This window comes from Bos indicus, chromosome 7 (assembly GCF_029378745.1).
Source record: "Bos indicus isolate NIAB-ARS_2022 breed Sahiwal x Tharparkar chromosome 7, NIAB-ARS_B.indTharparkar_mat_pri_1.0, whole genome shotgun sequence".
Lineage (NCBI taxonomy): Eukaryota > Metazoa > Chordata > Mammalia > Artiodactyla > Bovidae > Bos > Bos indicus.
In genome coordinates this window covers 64,678,408-64,697,504 of record NC_091766.1, presented here as the reverse complement: position 1 = coordinate 64,697,504, position 19,097 = coordinate 64,678,408, and the positions used below count along the sequence as shown (strand labels likewise).

At 42.6% G+C, this 19,097-nt stretch overlaps 1 protein-coding gene across 7 annotated transcripts in view; it reads right to left on the bottom strand.

The window, feature by feature from the left end:
- Positions 1-19,097, bottom strand: part of GRIA1 (glutamate ionotropic receptor AMPA type subunit 1) — a 348,469-nt gene that overhangs the window by 119,396 nt on the left and 209,976 nt on the right. For all 7 annotated transcript variants that reach the window (XM_070793885.1, XM_070793887.1, XM_070793883.1 and 4 more), the window contains one exon: positions 3,028-3,189. In XM_070793885.1, coding sequence (XP_070649986.1) covers positions 3,028-3,189 — 162 coding nt within the window. The remainder of the gene's footprint in view (positions 1-3,027; positions 3,190-19,097) is intronic.

The following is a 19,097-nucleotide window of genomic DNA, read 5'->3' as shown; positions in this document are numbered from 1 at the left end:
AATGGTATGGACCTAACAGAAGCAGAAGATATTAAGAAGAGGTGGCAAAAATACACAGAAGAACTGTACAAAAAAGATCTTTATGACCCAGTTAATTACTATGGTATGATCACTCCCCTAGAGCCAGACATCCTGGAATGTGAAGTCAAGTGGGCCTTAGGAAGCGTCACTACAAACAAAGCTAGTGGAGGTGATCAAATTCCAGTTGAACTATTTCAAATCCTAAAAGATGATGCTGTGAAAGTGCTGCACTCAATATGCCAGCATATTTGGAAAATTCAGCAGTGGCCACAGGACTGGAAAAGGTCAGTTTTCATTCCAATCCCAAAGAAAGGAAATGCCAAAGAATTCTCAAACTACCACACAACTGCACTCATCTCACACGCTAGTAAAGTAATGCTCAAAATTCTCTAAGCCAGGCTTCAGCAATACATGAACCATGAACTTCCAGAGTTCAAGCTGGTTTTAGAAAAGGCAAAGGAACCAGAGATCAAGTTGCCAACATCCGCTGGATCATCAAAAAATCAAGAGAGTTCCAGAAAAACATCTATTTCTTCTTTATTGACTATGCCAAAGCCTTTGACTGTGTGGATCACAATAAACTGTGGAAAATTTTGAAAGAGGTGGGAATATCAGACCACCTGATCTGCCTCTTGAGAAACCTGTATTCAGGTTAGGAAGCATCAGTTAGAACTGGACATGGAACAACAGACTGGTTCCAAATAGGAAAAGGAGTATGTCAAGGCTGTATATTGTCACCCTGCTTATTTAATTTATATGCAGAGTACATCATGAGAAACGCTGGGCTGGAGGAACACAAGCTAGAATCAAGATTGCCGGGAGAAATACCAATAACCTCAGATATGCAGATGACACCACCCTTATGGCAGAAAGTGAAGAACTACTAAAAAGCCTCTTGATGAAAGTGAAAGAGGAGAGTGAAAAAGTTGGCTTAAAGCTCAACATTCAGAAAACGAAGATCATGGCATCTGGTCCCATCACCTCATGGCAAATAGATGAGGAAACAGTGGAAAAAGTGAGAGACTTTATTTTTCTGGGCTCCAAAATCACTGCAGATGGTGATTGCAGCCATGAAATTAAAAGATGCTTACTCCTTGGAAGGAAAGTTATGACCAACCTAGATAGCATATTCAAAAGCAGAGACATTACTTTGCCAACAAAACTTCGTCTAGTCAAGGCTATGGTTTTTCCAGTAGTCATGTATGAATGTGAGAGTTGGACTATAAAGAAAGCTGAGCACCGGAGAATTGATGCTTTTGAACTGTGTATTGGAGAAGACTCTTGAGAGTTCCTTGGACTGCAAGGGGATCCAACCAGTCCATTCTAAAGGAGATCGGGCCTGGGTGTTCATTGGAAGGAATGATGCTAAACCTGAAACTCCAATACTTTGGCCACCTGATGCAAGAGCTGACTCATTGGAAAAGACCCTGATGCTGGGAAAGATTGAGGGCAGGAGGAGAAGGGGACGACAGAGAATGAGATGGTTGGATGGGTTGGATGACTCAATGGACGTGAGTTTAGGTAGGCTCCGGGAGTTGGTGTTGGACAGGGAGGCCTGGCGTGCTGCAGCTCATGGGGTCACAAAGAGTCGGACACGACTGAGCAACTGAACTGAACTGAATGAATGAAACTCCTCTGTAGTTTACTCATTGATTGAAATCACATTTGTGATTTTGTTTGCTTAAGGTCATGTCGAAGTGCCTTTATTTCTAAAGTCCTGAATCAGTTTGAGCAAAACTGGGATGACAGTGTCTTGGTTCAGTGGCCTGACATTTACAAAATGCAACTGACCAGGGGCAAGAGAAAGTTGGCAAGGATCCACAGTTGGCCCTGGATAAACAGATTTAGACTCAGAATCCTTCTCAACAGTGTTCCTCATAGCCACTGCCAAGCTGTTAGATTTGACGTGGGAAAGAGAAATTATCCTCTATTCTTACTCTGGGGTGAAAGTGAATGTCGCTCAGTTGTGTCTGATTCTTTGGGACCCCATGGACTATACAGTCCAAGGAATTTTCTAGGCCAGAATACTGGAGTGGGTAGCCCTTCATCTCCAGGAGATCTTCCCAACCCAGGGATTGAATCCAGGTCTCCTGCATTGCAGGAGGACTCTTTACCAGCGGAGCCACAAGGGAAGCCCAAGAATACTGGAGTGGGTAGTCTATCCCTTCTCCAGTGGATCTTCATGACCCAGGAATCGAACTGGGGTCTCCTGCTTTGCAGGCAGATCCTTTACCAACTGAGCTATCAGAGAAACTCATCTTTATTCTAAGCCATTTTCAAATAGAAAACAAAATAGATTTTAGCTGCAGAGTTTAAAGCTGCCTTGCAGGGAATGAGAGGCTGGTAGTCTGCATGATAATTGGGAGTTGACTCTCTGAGGCAGAAATGTACTGGTTATTGCTTAGTTAAATTTCCTTGATTTGTAGCCAGGTATGCAGCTGACCAGAAGGACCAGCCCACTGCACAAATCTAGGAGGCTCAATCAACATGGCGATCCTGCCCAGAGTAGAGACACCATTTTCTGGCTCCTGCTGTAGCTAGCTGGGGTAGGTTCCTGAGATGTGGCCAATAGCATGTGAGGAGAAGATCTGTATGTGACTGCTGGAAAGAGTTCTTAAGGGAAACAGTTTTGCTTTCTGTTTTCCTTTTCCCTTCCTGATGGGTAGAATACTGAGGTGATTGTGGGGCTTCTGCAGCCATTTTGGGCTATAAGGTAGCAGCTGTATGCTGAGGATAGCAGAACAAGAAGATAGAAAAAGTCGCTATGTTTTTGGTGATTGTGAAACCATTATACAAGCCCCAGATTGCTGACTTCTGAATTTTGTTTATATGAAAAAGGAGCAAAATGTCTATCCTGTTAAAACCATTGTCATTCTGGAGTGTCCATACCCTCAGCCTTTATGGATCTAGTTTCCTTAGCTTGCTCCTCTTAGAAAGTCTGTTCCAGGAATCTAGGGCAGGCAGAGACCAGCAGGGTCCTTTCTTGCCTGCTGCCCATCCTCTCACCTTAGGTCTCTTCCAGTCCACCCGGGTGTGGTCCCGAGCATCACTGTTCTTCCACTGTTGCATGATCTTGGCTGGGATGGTGTCTGTGTAGTTCACCAACTGGAAACCTGTTACGTTTGCTCCACTCTCCTTGAATTTGTTTAAGTCAATGTCCATGAAACCCTGGGTGGTGAGGAAGGGAAGGAAGTTAGAATATGCTGCCTGGATGCATCAGTTTAACCATGTTACAGAATCACAGCATTTTCCACCCTGTTCAGACTTAAGGTGAAACTGACTTAGTGGAGAGGCAGTTGCAGTTCCCTTCCTTCTGACCTCTGTTATCACTTATTTTGTGTGCTAAGTTGTTACATTGGTTAAGAGCACTTGCTCAGGAGCCAGCCATGCCTGGGCTGAAGGGTAGGCTCTGCTACTCAGAGCTATGAGTTACATACACTGCCTTGGACCAAGTTCCCTGATGGTTTCCTGTATGAATAATGGAGGTAAGGAGGCTGAGGAGAAAAAGCAGTGCAATGATGCATGTCAAGTCCATGTTGCAAGACTGAGTGATCAATAAACAGCGGCTGGGATTATTATAACAACACAGATACGTGATAGTTTAAAAAACATGAGGGGGGACCTTTGTCCTTTACCACCATCACTCTGCTCTGACTGTAGAGGCATCTGAATTCTATCTGGGACAAGCTTCTGTGGCCCCCCAAGGTCCCCAGCATGTCCCCAGCACATCTGGAAGAGGCTGGATGCTGATTATGCCTCCCTGCCTCGCCCCCCAACCCTCCCCGCCCTGTGCTTTTTCCTGTGCTGCAGGCAAGGTCTTGCAAGTGAGGCCCGATCAATTCTCCTATCCACAAAGGATTTCTTATTGGAATGAAACTTTCCTCCCCATTTGACGAAGTTCATTCAAACTCAGGAAGCCTTCAAGATAGAAAGGAAACCTTGTATCTGTATAATTTATTCCACAGTGTATGGCACTTTCAAATCTATGGCTGTGTTTCACTTTAATGCCTTTATAAGGTAGAAACTGTACATCTGTTTGCCAGATAAAGAAACTGGGATAGAGAATTGCTTGCACAAAGTCATTCAGTGATTTAGTGGCATAGAGGGGACCGGAACTAGGCCTTCTGAAGGCCTATGATTACTTATTCTCTTGTCATAAATTCAACAAACATTTTTTGAAAGCCAGTGTACTATTCTAATGCTATCCTAATGCAGTGTACTATTCTAATAGCGAGTAAAACAAATTCCTTCTCTTACGAAGCTTACTTTTTAGTGGGAAGAATGGACCATAAATAAACCGTTGTGTATAAAATAAGCTAAAAGGATATATTGTACAATACAGGGCAAATATTTTATAATAACTATAAATGAAATATAGCCTTTAAACATTGTGAATCACGAAGAATTGATGCTCTCAAATTGTGGTGCTGGAGAAGACTCTTGAGAGTGCCTTGGGCAGCAAGGAGCTCAAACCAGTCAATCCTAAAGGAAATCAGTCCTGAGTATTCATTGGAAGGACTGATGCTGAAGCTGAAGCTCCATACTTTCACCACCTGATGCAAAGAACTGACTCATTGGAAAAGACCCTGATGCTGGGAAAGATTGAGAGCAGGAGGAGAAGGGGATGACAGAAGATGATATGGTTGGATGGCATCACCGACTCAATGGACATAAGTTTGAGCAAGCTCCGGGAGATGGTGAAGGACAGGGAAGCCCGGCATGCTGCAGTCCATGGGGTCACAAAGAATTAGACACACCTTTGCAAGTGAACAATAGCAACATGGTTTTTATTATGCATCTACTCTATTTCAATTTTTAAAAAAGAAGTATGTAGCAGTGTATAAGGTCGAATCTAGCAGAGGATACTGTGTGGTAGGTAGCTATGAGTCCTCTGAAGGAAGATGAAGTGGGGAAAGAGGATGAGGAGAGGAGGGCAGTGCCTGGCCCCGGGAGGCCTGGTCCAAATGAGCCACCCTGAGGAGGTGGTGTCAACACAGGGACCTGGCTGATGTGAAGCTGTGGCATGAGCTCTGGGGGAATCTGGGGAAGAGCATTCTGAGCAAAGGCTCAGAGGTTGGAGGATGCTTAGCATATTCTAGAAACAGTAAGAAGACTAGTGGACTAGCACAGCATGAGAGAGAGAGAGAGAGAGAGAGAGAGAGAGAGAGAGAGAGAGGGTGGGAAATGCAGTTGCGGGGGAGGGGGTGGGGGTCAGCCCAGGGTTGGATCCTAGAAAGCCTTGTGATCATCTGGGTTTCTCTCTGGGTATAATTGGTACCCACTTCAGGAATTTGAGTAGGGATCACAAAGTCATTGCTCTCTGAACTCCGTGGTTTAGGGAAACTGCCAGATCCCAAGGGGCGAAATGGGGGAATGAACACAAGAAGTAGTTTGGTGGATTCAGGGTAGGAAGAACTGTGGTCTGGCAGCTCTGAGCCCCCATCACTGCCTCAGCTCTGCCTGGAGATCCTAAGACATTGTCCTAGTCTCTTGATTTCTCACTGACTCGATCTGGTTTCCTTACCTAAAAGATCTGGTCATCAACCAGTGCAAGTTTGATGTATGAAGCAGGGCACTCAAAGCTGGTGCTCTGGGACAACCCAGAGGGATGGGGTGGGCAGGGAGGTGAGAAGAGGGGTTTGGATGGTGGGATACAAATACACCCATGGCTGATTCACAGCAAAAACCACAACAATATTGTAAAGTAATTAGCCTCCAATTAAAATAATTAATTAAAAAAAGAATAGAATTAAAAAAAAAGATCTGGTCATCAATAACTTCATGACTCAAAGACCTTCCCCCCACCCTATGCCTCTGAAGTTCAGTGATTCTTTATTATTTCTATTTTACAAACAAACAAAGCTCAGCTCTACTCTGAGCCTTTGCCCAGCTATTCTCTATGCCTGGAAGGGAGTTCTCTCTGGCCAGCTCATGTCCATCCTTGGGTCCCAGCTAAAATACAGTGTCTCCTGTAACGTGCTTAGTTGCTCAGTTGTGTCCAACTCTTTGTGACCCCATGGACTAGGGCCTGCCAGGCTCCTCTGTACAGGGGATTGTCCAGGCAAGAATACTGGAGTGGGTTGCCATTCCCTTCTCCAGCGGATCTTCCTGACCCAGGGATCAAACTGGTTCTCCTGCACTGCAAGTGGATTCTTTACCATCTGAGCCACATGGGACTCCTTATCTAAAGACCCAGTTCTCACCCTTGATAGATGCCCTTGGTGCCCTGCTCATTTCCACATCTCCCCAATAGACACTGATATTGCACTTTTTATACTAACTACAGCTACCTATCACTTCACCACAGGTAAGGTAAGCCAGATGTATTGAGGAGTTCATAAACCCAGAGCAGCTCTCTGCTCTTGGGGAGTTAGTAGAAACCATAGCCCTCTCCCTTGGGTGGGTTACCATGAGGTACACTCTACACCCAAGTCTAGAGCTTCTGTAAGGGATGGAGTTCCATAGCCCCAGAGATAAGTGCCTTGATTATGCACCTTTTTCAGCTGCCTGCTCTCCCATCCCTACTTTCTTCTTGTTCAGTCGCTTAGTGGTGTTCAACTCTTTGCAGCCCCATGGACTGCAGCATGCCAGGCTTCCCTGTCCTTCACTATCTCCCAGAGTTTGCTCAAACTCGTGTCCATTGAGTTAGTGATGCCATCCAACTATCTCATCCTCTGTTGTCGCCTTCTCCTCCTGCCCTCAATCTTTCCCAGTGTCAGGGCCTTTTCCAATGGGTCAGCTCTTATATCCCTACCTCAGGGAATCCCTGATTCCCTGATGTTATTTCTCATATTAGCATCCAAGGAAGCTACTTGTATTTGAATTGCTGTCTTAAGACCTGGTTCTAATAGAACTCAGTCAAGTTACTTCCAATATGCAGTCTAGTCAGTTCCTTTTCAGTGCTCTGCTTATCACCCATTTGAGATGATCTGGTTTGCTCATTTGTTCCCTTGTCCTCTCTCCTTGTGTTGGAATGCCAGTTCCATGAGAGTAGGGATATTTTTCTGTTTTGTTCATGCATGTGCCCTAGAACTCAGCATCTAGCACCATGTCTGACACAAAGTAGGCTCTCAATACATTTTCACTGGGTGAATGAATAAAAGCCAAAGACATTCCTCAAGCAAAAATGCTAATTTTTAGGGAAAGTATGATCTCCAGGTAATAAATCCAGTGGATGATTTAAATTGTTTGACAAGGGAAGCTCATGTTGGAAATGCATTTAGTGACTAACTATACCTACAGCTATAGTTTACAGACATTCACAGGGGTCTGTTGAATTGTGCAAGGGTTCTAACAAGCTTTTAGTACCGATGAAATTGGAGTTAGGTTCTTATACCCAATAGGCATCCTAAGACATTCTACCACCTAAGAGTACAGCCAAAGAACATTTTATTCATAAAGTAACTATTGAGAGAATAAAATGAAAGCGATCTCCTGTAGTCAAATTCCATTGCTTGAAAATCTGTAACAAGCACTTGGACATTTTGTACCGACTGCCCCCATCAATGTAATGGGGGCCAAAGGAAATGGCAGAGTTTATTCAAACATAAATGCCACTCAGCTCTATCACCAGAATGTCTGACTGCAAGGTGACTGGAGCCAGACCTGAAGTTATTTCCAATCAAACTGATGGGACCTCTACCTGAACTTCTCAGCTCCCCTGAGAAAGAAGGGACAAAGAATGATAAAATAAGCTTTTATCTGTACTGTTAGGGAAGGCACGAAATGAGGGAATAACTTGGCATCAACATGCATTCACTTAGTAGAAGACATCCTTGCCTTCCCCTCATGGAAGATTTCATGCCTGAATGGTGATCTTGAATCTCCACAATGTCTTTAATCATGAAGATTAAAGCAGTCTCTTATAGCTACTGGACTTGATCTCTCCATAATGCAAGAAAACAGACCATTCCAATAGAGAAAACTGTTCATGACTAAGAAGAGGAAATAAAGGTGTGAAATATTTGCCTACCGGTCAGCTGGGAAATTCAACCCACCCACTCTAGTCCCCTGAGCATGCTCATTAAACATGGTTTAATTAAATCATTTTCTAATTTTCTTTGCCATTTTGTTTAAAAAACCTTAGGGGGTAATATTTGGTAATGAGTACATTTTGCTTTATCTGTGCTATTAATTATATAATATTATAAAAGGATACAACATTGCTAATTGTATTATATTAAAGATTAAATGATGAAGTCTGATTTTAAGCACTGTCTTTGAGTCATTTTGCCTCTTTTATAACATGCCCCCAAATATGGAGTCTATTGCTCTGTATGCTGTGACTAGTGAATGAAATGAAATTAACCCACAAAATGCTCAGTTCAAGTTATTCAGTATGAGAATTCAGCTCTTCTAAACCCAGATGCCTCTCAGTGTCCCTCCAGCACTGTACCCGATGCTGTTCTTCACAAAGTGACTGTTTATCATCTAAGATAAGCCTCTGTGATAAGTGAGCTCCTGGAGCTGTTAGATCACTGTGTCCCTGTCTGCTTCTGCGGTTCCTCTGTGGCCTTTCACACTGTCCCATGTGCTACTGATGAATGGGGGACAGAAGAATGGTCTGCCTATCATTTTCATTCAAGTGCAGATGAACAGGCTCTTAGGATAGAGGTCCTTCATCTGAGGGACCCATCACAATATATAAGTGAGGTTCTGCATAATAGCCATTCCTAATGGTTATCATGCAGGGGCTCTGGAGAGGAAACCAGATATCTCTATAAAGCTCTAATGCTGGTCATGTGGCTCAGTGGTAAAGAATCTGCCAACAATGCAGGAGACACAGGTTTGATCTCTGGGTTGGGAAGATCCCCTGGAGAAGGAATGGTAGGAAAGGAATCTCTACCCACTCCAGTATTCTTGCCTGGAAAATCCCACAGACAGAGGAGTCTGGCGGGCTACAGACCATGGGGTTGCAGAAGAGTCAGACATGACTTAGCAACTAAACAACAACAATGCCAGTCAATCAAAAATCAAGGTAAAACATATTATAAAGGGACTAATTAGAAGAATTCCAAATAATAGCATGACTAATGAACATTGAGGACAGGATGTGGAAAACAGTATGAGGTGTTCATCTTTTTTTTTTTTTTTAACTGAGGAGCGACACATGGGATGAAAGTTGATAAAGCAAGAAAAAGAGACATAGACATATTACACAGAAGTGTGTAGAGGGAACTACTAGAATCACCAAACACAGAAAATGTTTAAAATAGTTTTTTCTAAGTATGAGATTAGAGAGATTAGGTATATGCTTTTTTTTAATAACCTTCAATAATATATTTTTTTATTTTTTATAACCATGTGAATGTGTGTGTGTTTTAGTACTATTGAAAAATAAAAATAGATCCCCAGGTAATTCTGATGTACCTTACTGGCTCAGAATCATCTGTAAGTCCCTAGAAAGTGGGAGAGGGAGTGTCAGTGACAGAACAGGGAAGAGAAGTCATTGCATGGGTTGATATGGTCTATTAAGGGAGCCCTGCTTAATTTGTTGTCTCTTGGCCTAGAATTAAAGAACACTGGTGCCGTTAAATATTCTACTGAAACATAGCTCTAGAAACATCGTTCCTAAGGATGACAGATGTGACAACAATGGCGAAGCTGTGGCTTCTTGTGCATCATATAACTTCATTTATATAGCTCTTGGAGAATTCTGAAGTTGTTGTCATTTAAAGTTGAAAAATGAAATAATCCATCAGCAGTCACCTTTGGATTTATTAAACATTCCCCAAGCTCTTTTCCTGAGCCAGGCATTCTATTAAATGCTTTATATACATAATCCTATTTAATCCCCCCAAACAGCCCTGAGGGGTGGACATGCACAGTAGGCCCCGGGTACTCGTTTGCATAAATGAGTGAGTATCTGTCCCAGTTTTACATGTGAGGAGCTGTGGTTCAAAGACCTCTGGAACCTACCCCCTCTCCCCACCCAGAGATGCCCCAGAAGCAAGGATTCCAGCTGTGGTCTAGCTATCAAATCTGTCTTCATCTGTGTGGTACACTGCTTTGCCAGCCGAGGAACACAGGAATGTAGCTTTAGGATGGGGTTTCCAGATTGCCCCAGATAAAGAGGGACAAAGAAGCTCAGACAGCGTGGCTGACAGTTAATAGCCTAGAATAGAGGTCTCACTCTGCCAAAGAGGGGTTACAGATTGGGTAGATGTTTCTCAAGCCTCTGATTTATATGAAGTTTTTTAGTACCCACCTACTCCATATCTATACCAGGAGTCAGCAATTTTTTTTTTTTTTTTTTGGATAAGTGATCATATTGTGAATTTTTTAGGCTTACAGGTCATGTTGTTTCTGTCATAACTATTGAATGCAGCCTTTAGAGCATGAAAGCAGGCCTAGATAATAGAAAATGAAATAGCATGGTTGTGTCCCCTCCACCCCCAAGTGTGTTCATGAACACTGAAACTTGAATTTCACATGATTTTCATATGTCATGAGCTATCACTTTTCTTTTCATTTTTTTTTTCTAGTAATTTAAACATGTAAAAATCATTCCTGGCTAAACAAAGCCAGGAAATGGTTGAATTTGACCCATGGGCCACAGTTTAGGTTTACTGATGCCTGAAGGAAAGATGTTAGAGATCAGATCAAACCCCCTGTTGTCCAGAGAGGAGACTATTGGCCTCAAGTTGTAGGCTGGTTAGAGTGTGAGCTGGGGTTAGGATCTATATTCCCTAAGCACTCGTTGTAGGAGGCAGTGCAATGCTGACCAGCTGTTAGAATAGCATGACTGGGGGAGGGGAGGAAGTGCTCAATTAACTAAACCAGTTACAATAGTCATTCCATCTATCGTATCTCAATGATAATTTTCAAAGGATTAGCACAAAAAGGCATGTCAAATAATTATGATATCCAAAAAAGATGTTTAACAGCATAACTATATTAGATGTACTTTTATATTGCTGTAAAGATTTAGAAAATGCTTTGAGGATGGTGATGAGGCTCTGGGCTATCATTATGACTTTTAGTTATCATGTGTGCCTGGAAACAAAACATCTTGAGGAGGTGTGCTTACTGATTATTTAAGCTCTCTGAGGCTTAACTCTCTGGTCTTCAAAATGCAGATATAATAGCACCTACAGCATAGAATTGGTACAAGATTTTTTTTTAAAGTGTGTATAAATATTTACAGCTGTGTCTGGCACAAAGTAAGCATTTAATACATCTTAGCTATTATTATCATCATCATATTTACCATCATCACTATGATGCAGTCCAAAGAGGTTAGGTGTTAACTACTTGAAAACCAGGCACTGGGGGTTTGGGATGGACATGTCCACACTGCTATGTTTAAAATGGATAACCAACAAGGAACTACTATATGGCACATGGGACTCTGCTCAATGTTATGTGGCAGTCTGGAGGGGAGGGGAGTTTGGGAGAGAATGGATACACGTGCATGTATGGCTGAATCCCTTGCTCTTCACCCGAAACTGTCACAACATTGTTAATTGGCTATACCCCAATACCAAATACAAAGTAAAAAAAAAAAACCCCAAACCAGGCACTGGGTCAGGTAAGACACCTGAGCCCACAGGAGGCAGGTGTATAGGAATGCAGCTTTCAAAAGATAAAAAACTTTATCTTCAAAGCCAGATTTCCTTTCTCTCTGGGGTTCTTTCAAGGGGTCACAGACAAGCTGCTCAGCCCTCATCATCCTGCTTGGGCTGACACCACTCCCATTAGATGGAAGAGGGAACAGCCAGCATTGTTAAGAGAAAGGGGCCAAAGAGAAGGATTTTTAACAAGCCCTGGGAGGTGGGAAAGAAAACTCCCTCCATCTCATCCACCTGAGATCTAGAAAAGAGGTAAGATTAGAACAAATTGAAGAACTTTCACTTTATACTCTGAGTGGCACAAGTTGAACATGGCAAGTTTCCCCAGATTGTCAGGTAAATTCTTAGATGACAGCTCCATAGAGAGGATAGTTATAGGAAAGTATAGTTCAAAAAGTCTCGTTACATTAGAAATGCTTGAAAAAAGTGGGGATGTTCAACCTGAAAATAATGAAAGACTAGGAGGGGAAGTGAAGGATGTATTCCAATCCCAGAGGGCTTTCGGGGGGCGGGGGGATATTTGTTCTTTAAGGTAAGCCAGAACCAACCAATGGATAGAAGTCATGGGAGTGAGACTTCGGCTAAAATAATAATGATAACAACCACAGTGCCTAACACGTATTAGACCTGAGCTATGTAGCAGGCACTATGCTGAGAGCTTTATTTGTATGATCTCATATAATCCTTGGAATAATCCTATGAAGCAGGTACTTTTATCATTTCCACATTGCAGATTAGAAAACTGAAGCTTAAACGAATGCAGTAGCTTCTGCCCAATATAACATAGCTAGTGAGGGGCAGAGACCAAAGTCATAGCAAGTGACAAGACTGTGCGCTTACTTTCTGACCACTGTACATTAAGCCTCCTCATCACTAGTTAGTCTGATTCATTTATCTCCTGTCCTGCCATGAATGAAGCCCTTGGACTGGCTTGCATCTCTATACTGTTATTAGAAAGGAATCAGCAGTTTTCTAGGAGACCTGGGTGTTAGTCTTCAACTCTTTTTTAAAACTGGATTATAGTTGCTTTACAATGTTGTGTCAGTTTCTACTGTACAGCAGAGTGAATCGGTCATACATATACATGTACCCCCTCTTTTGGGGTTTCCTTCCCATTTAGGTCACCACAGAGCACCGAGTAGAATTGCCTGTACTATGCGGTAGGTTCTCATTAGTTACCTGTTTTATACCTAGTGGTGTAGATATGCCAATCCCAATCTCCCAGTCCATTCCTTCCCCCAGCCCCCACCCAGTATCCACACCTTTGTTCTCTACATGTGTCTTTATTTCTGCTTTTCAAGTAAGATCATCTATCCCATTTTTCCAGCTTCCACGTATCAGATCAGATCAGATCAGATCAGTCACTCAGTCGTGTCCGACTCTTTGCGACCCCAGGAATCACAGCACGCCAGGCCTCCCTGTCTAGCACCAACTCCCGGAGTTCACCCAGACTCACGTCCATCAGTGATGCCATCCAGCCATCTCATCCTCTGTCATCCCCTTCTCCTCCTGCCCCCAATCCCTCCCAGCATCAGAGTCTTTTCCAATGAGTCAACTCTTCGCATGAGGTGGCCAAAGTACTGGAGTTTCAGCTTTAGCATCATTCCTTCCAAAGAAATCCCAGGGCTGATCTCCTTTAGAATGGACTGGTTGGATCTCCTTGCAGTCCAAGGGATTCTCAAGAGTCTTCTCCAACACCACAGTTCAAAAGCATCAATTCTTCGGCACTCAGCCTTCTTCACAGTTCAACTCTCACATCCATACATGACCACAGGAAAAACCATAGCCTTGACTAGACGGACCTTTGTTGGCAAAGTAATGTCTCTGCTTTTGAATATGCTATCTAGGTTGGTCATAACTTTCCTTCCAAGGAGTAAGCGTCTTTTAATTTCATGGCTGCAGTCACCATCTGCAGTGATTTTGGAGCCCAGAAAAATAAAGTCTGACATTGTTTCCACTGTTTCCCCATCTATTTCCCATGAAGTGATGGGACCGGATGCCATGATCTTCGTTTTCTGAATGTTGAGCTTTAAGCCAACTTTTTCACTCTCCTCTTTCACTTTCATCAAGAGGCTGTTTAGTTCCTCTTCACTTTCTGCCATAAGGGTAGTGTCATCTGCATATCTGAGGTTATTGATATTTCTCCCTGCAATCTTGATTCCAGCTTGTGTTTCTTCCAGCCCAGCGTTTCTCATGATGTACTCTACATATAAGTTAAATAAGCAGGGTGACAATATACAGCCTTGACGAACTCCTTTTCCTATTTGGAACCAGTCTGTTGTTCCATGTCCAGTTCTAACTGTTGCTTCCTGACCTGCATACAAATTTCTCAAGAGGCAGATCAGGTGGTCTGGTATTCCCATCTCTTTCAGAATTTCCCACAGTTGATTGTGATCCACAAGTCAAAGGCTTTGGCATAGTCAATAAAGCAGAAATAGATGTTTTTCTGGAACTCTCTTGCTTTTTCGATGATCCAGCGGATGTTGGCAATTTGATCTCTGGTTCCCCTGCCTTTTCTAAAACCAGCTTGAACATCTGGAAGTTCACGGTTCACATATTGCTGAAGCCTGGCTTGGAGAATTTTGAGCATTACTTTACTAGCGTGTGAGATGAGTGCAATCGTGCAGTAGTTTGAGCATTCTTTGGCATTGCCTTTCTTTGGGATTGGAATGAAAACTGACCTTTTCCAGTCCTGTGGCCACTGCTGAGTTTTCCAAATTTGCTGGCATATTGAGTGCAGCACTTTCACAGCATCATCTTTCAGGATTTGGAATAGCTCAACTGGAATTCCATGACCTCCACTAGCTTTGTTCGTAGTGATGCTTTCTAAGGCCTACTTGACTTCACATTCCAGCTTCTACATATACACATTAATATATGATACTTGTTTTTTTCTGACTTACTTCACTCTGTATGACAGTCTCTAGGTTCATCCATGTCTCTGAAAATTTTAATGTGTGCTGGTTCTTGGGATGTGAACCTCAAAGTTCTTTATTTCTCTCTCTCAGAGTCTCTACCAGTATCCACATCACAGTTCCTGGAGCGGGCTGATGGCTTACCTCACACCAAAGAGTGAAGCAATAAACAATAATTTCTTCACTCATCCTTCTCATGGTTTTCTTGTAAGTTTCCATCCTTCATCTCTCACCCTCTAAACTTACATCTTGTGGACCAAAGAGTTTTGTTATTGACTCTTTTGGGGTAATGTTGATCCAGGCACTAGATTGTTGATCTGCACAGTGAGGCCCTTGGCTAGATCAGTGAGTGATCCTTCCAACTGTTGTCCCAGGCTGTAGGCATTTTAGAGTCTCCCATGTTGAATTAGGGGGAAGGGAGAAGAATGGGGTTCTAGATTCCTGCCCTCCCTCTACCATCAAAGCAGCTTTGCTTTTTTATCTGTTTCACATACCGGGGTTCTCCCCAAGATTCCATTTGAAAATAGAGCTTTAAACTAAAAAGTTTGGAAATTTCTGAGCCAGTTGACTTTTCTCTTAAGGGCTTTTCAGCTTTGATCTACAATTCTGTGATCACACAGGTGTGTGCACATGAATATGGAGATACATGAGTTCATGGAATATTCCTGAGATGAGGACTTTGTTCTGTCCTCAAATAACCATGTCTCTGCATACAGTGTTCAGATTTTCCTATTTTAGCCACTTTAACTGACTGGAACTTGAATGTGTTCTCGCCCTATATAATCCCTCATAGTACAGGCTTATCTGGTTCCCGCCAAGTCAATAAGACATTGCAGCTATGCTTAAAACAGCTAAAACGTCATTTGAATTGAAAAAAAGAAAAAAGCCTCTAGTGTTAACTCTTATCCAAGTACATTTCAAAGAAGAGGGGCTGTCACCTATATGCTTCGATACCTTCAAACGCACAATCAGACATATCCCCCAAACACAAGTCCGCTGTTGACAAGTTATTTTAAAAGGTGGTTGGGATCTCACAGTCTGGGGGTTTAGGATAAAATGGTGGCACTTTGTGGCAGAAAGTCAGGGGGCCCCTAGACTAGGCTGTCAAAGCATGATTAAAGAAGTATAGTATCTGGCCTGGTATTGGTTGGTCTTCCAGAATCTCCCTTAATGTTAACTTTGTTCTGTCTGCAGTCAGGGGTGCCACTTGGTCATGGCCACCTCAGAGCAAGAGCCAAAGACCAGTTGAAAATTCAGCTTAAGGATTATGCCCTTGTGCCTACCTGTTGCTGTTCAGTCTCTAAGTCGTGTCTGACTCTTTGCAACCCCATGGACTGCAGCATGCCAAGTTCCTCTGTCCTCCACTATTTTCTAGAGTTTGTTCAAATTTATTCCCATCAGGTCGGTGATGCTATCTGACCATCTCATCCTCTGCCACCCACTTCTCTTCTTGCCCTCAATCTTTCCCAGCATCAGGGTCTTTTCCAGTAAGTTGGCTCTTCACATTGGGTGACCAAAGTATTGGAGCTTCAACTTCAGCAACAGTCCTTCCAGTGAATATTCAGGGTTGATTTCCTTTAGGATTGACTGGTTTCATCTCATTGTAGTCCAAGGGACTTTCAAGAGTCTTCTCCAACACTACAGTTCAAAAGCATCAATTCTTCAGTGCTCAGCCTTTTTGTAGTCCAGCTCTCATGTCTGTACCTGCCTACTGGATAAACCATAGCTTGACTATATGGAACTTTGTTGGCAAAGTGATGGCTCTGCAAAAAATATGCCATCTAGGCCCATGAAGGGGCTTATGCCTGGAGTTCCTGACAGACTTGAAACCAACAATGTCTCCCTTTCATATGACCAAAACCTTTCTGTCTAAGAAGGATCAGCCTACTTTTTAAATAAAACACCAGCTTAAGCATTCTCAGGGGCTCCCAAAGAGTAGGCACCCTCTGAATGCTTGGTGAAAAACGAATGAAAATTCCAACATAGCATTAAATTTGAAACTTAGCAGGATGGGGAAAGGAATATTCTAGTTCATTCATTCATTCATTCATCTGTATCTAATATTGCCAAGCACATATGGGACAAAGGGATACAGCAGAGAATAAGATACACTTGATCCTTGTTTTCGTTTAAAGTTTAGTGAGAAAGACTAGTATTACCCATGTAATTATGGAGCAAAATAAGTAGGACAAAACCTGGCCCTGGAACTCAGGGAAGGCTTCCCAGTGGAAACACAGAAGCTGAAAGAATAGGAGGCTTTGGTTGGGTGAAGAGTGCAAGGAAGAACCCTCTAATCAGAAAACACACAGGCTTGGAGATTCCAAGTCAGTGACTGAGGGTGGTGAATCAGAGGAATTGAATGTACACATCAGCTTAGCATCAGGAGAGACAGACCCCTTAAGTGCCAATGGTGGCTCAGAGGTTAAAGCATCTGCCTGGAATGCGAGAGACCTGGGTTTGATCCCTGGGTCGGGAAGATCCCCTGGAGAAGGAAATGGCAACCCACTCCAGTACTCTGCCTGGAGAATCCCATGGAGAGAGGAGCCAGGTATGCTACAGTCCACGGGGTCCCAAAGGGTTGGACAAGACTGAGCGACTTCACTTTCAGTTTTCATTTTCACTTAGGGTAATGTACAGCTCGGAAGGTTCGGTTCTTGCTTCCCTACTTGTCCCTCTTTTTAAAAATTTGTACTTATTTTGTGATTTTTCTCTGGCATTTTTTACAAACTTTACTTATATGTTCTAGCTGGAAGACAAAGCCAAGTTGTTTCCAGGACAAACGTGAAGCCACATGCTTCTTAGTGCTTCTTAGTGCTGCTGGTATGAGCCTGGTGCAGTGGAAGATGTGCTCAGTTCATGTTTGATGTTCCTTTGGTGGGCTGTCAGAACCATGTCCTATGAGAAGGCACTGGGGGATGTGAAGATGAGGGGCATCCAGGCCAGAGGAGCAAATGCCAGGAGCAAGCAGGGTAGGTGGTTCCAAATACACGATTCCCTATCAGTGGGTGTTATTCGAGCAGGAACCAGATGGATGTGCTTCTGTTAAGGACATTGTAGAGGAGAGTCTGGCCTTTTATGGGGGAGAGTCTGGCCTTTTATGGGAAGTGGTTTAGCTGCCCTCTGAGTCATTTGCATATTCATAGCCGTACTTATAGTCTACCATTGATCTCTGCTTCTTTTAGCAAGACACAAGGAATTTGCCTTTAAGTTCATGTGATAAATGGATACCAGCATTGTTTATTTCCTGAGAAGTCATTTCACTCACTCATTCATTCATTCGGTGACTTTTTAAAGAACACTGTTATGTGAAGCTCATTTTGCCTGGTGAACTGGAAATTCATCAGTGAGAAAGGCAAATTCCTTCCTCCAGGATCTTACAGACAAACAGGGAGGAAGGTATTATATTATTGTATTTCTATTATTATTATTTTACCATAATTATTATATTATTATAATAATATAATGTAATTATATAATATATATTTATTTTTTATAATTATAATATTATATTATCGATAATTATTATTATCATTACCACTGTTATTATAGTGGTGGGTGAGATTTAGTCTAGAAGGGGGTTGAGGGACCTCAAAGATGGTACCCTGTTCCCAGATATTGTGTTTTCTTCCCCCCCTCAATGATAATGATGATGGTAATTACAATGATTATGATGGTGGTAATTGTTAACATTTATTGAGTGTTTTTGGGGGCCCAACTATAACTATGAGAACTTATACAGTTGTTATTCACTTAATTCACATGATAGTCCATGTGGAGGTAGATGATACTACATTCCTTTTTTTCTTTTGCAGATGAGGCAGTGGAAGCTCAGAGAGGGTAGGTTATTTTACTAATACCACACAGCTAATCAATATAAAGCCAGAATTCAAACCCAGGTCTGTCTGACCCAGAGCCACTCTCCCCAACTACTGTACCACCTTCCTAACCAAAGAAACAACACAGAAACCAAACATGAACATGCACTGAGATGACGTGGGCAGAAGAAAGCAGACACGCTTGGCCTTATAGAGGGCGTAGATAGATTTCTCTGCACAGGGCAGCAAGGAGATGAAAGAGCACCTTCTTCTTAGGACTCTTACAGCAGAGGGACAGCAGCGTGGAGCTGAATCTTGGATGAGCTGCCACATGGACCAGAACTACTTCTAACTCTAACATTTCACAGGAGGTCATCTGCAACCACGTGGTGGAAATGTCTGACACCCTGGTCCCCAGATACCCCAATAAGACATGGGATGACCTGTCCTCAGTTTGTGTTTCCCTCAGCTTTTGTGCACTAGAAATTGCAGTCGGTATCCATGGGAGGTTGGTTGAGGAACCTCTGAAGACACCAAAATCTGCAGATTCTCAAATCCCTTAAATAAAATGTTGTAATATTTGCATATAACCTGTGCATTTATGTGCATTCTCCTGAATACTTTAAGTCATCTCTAGGTTACTTATAATACCTGATAAAATGTAAATGCTATGTCACTAGCTGGAAATACCATATAAATGCTAGGTAGATAGTTGCCAATATATAGCACATGCAAGTTTTGCATTTTGGGAACTTTTGGATTTTTTTTTCAAATAT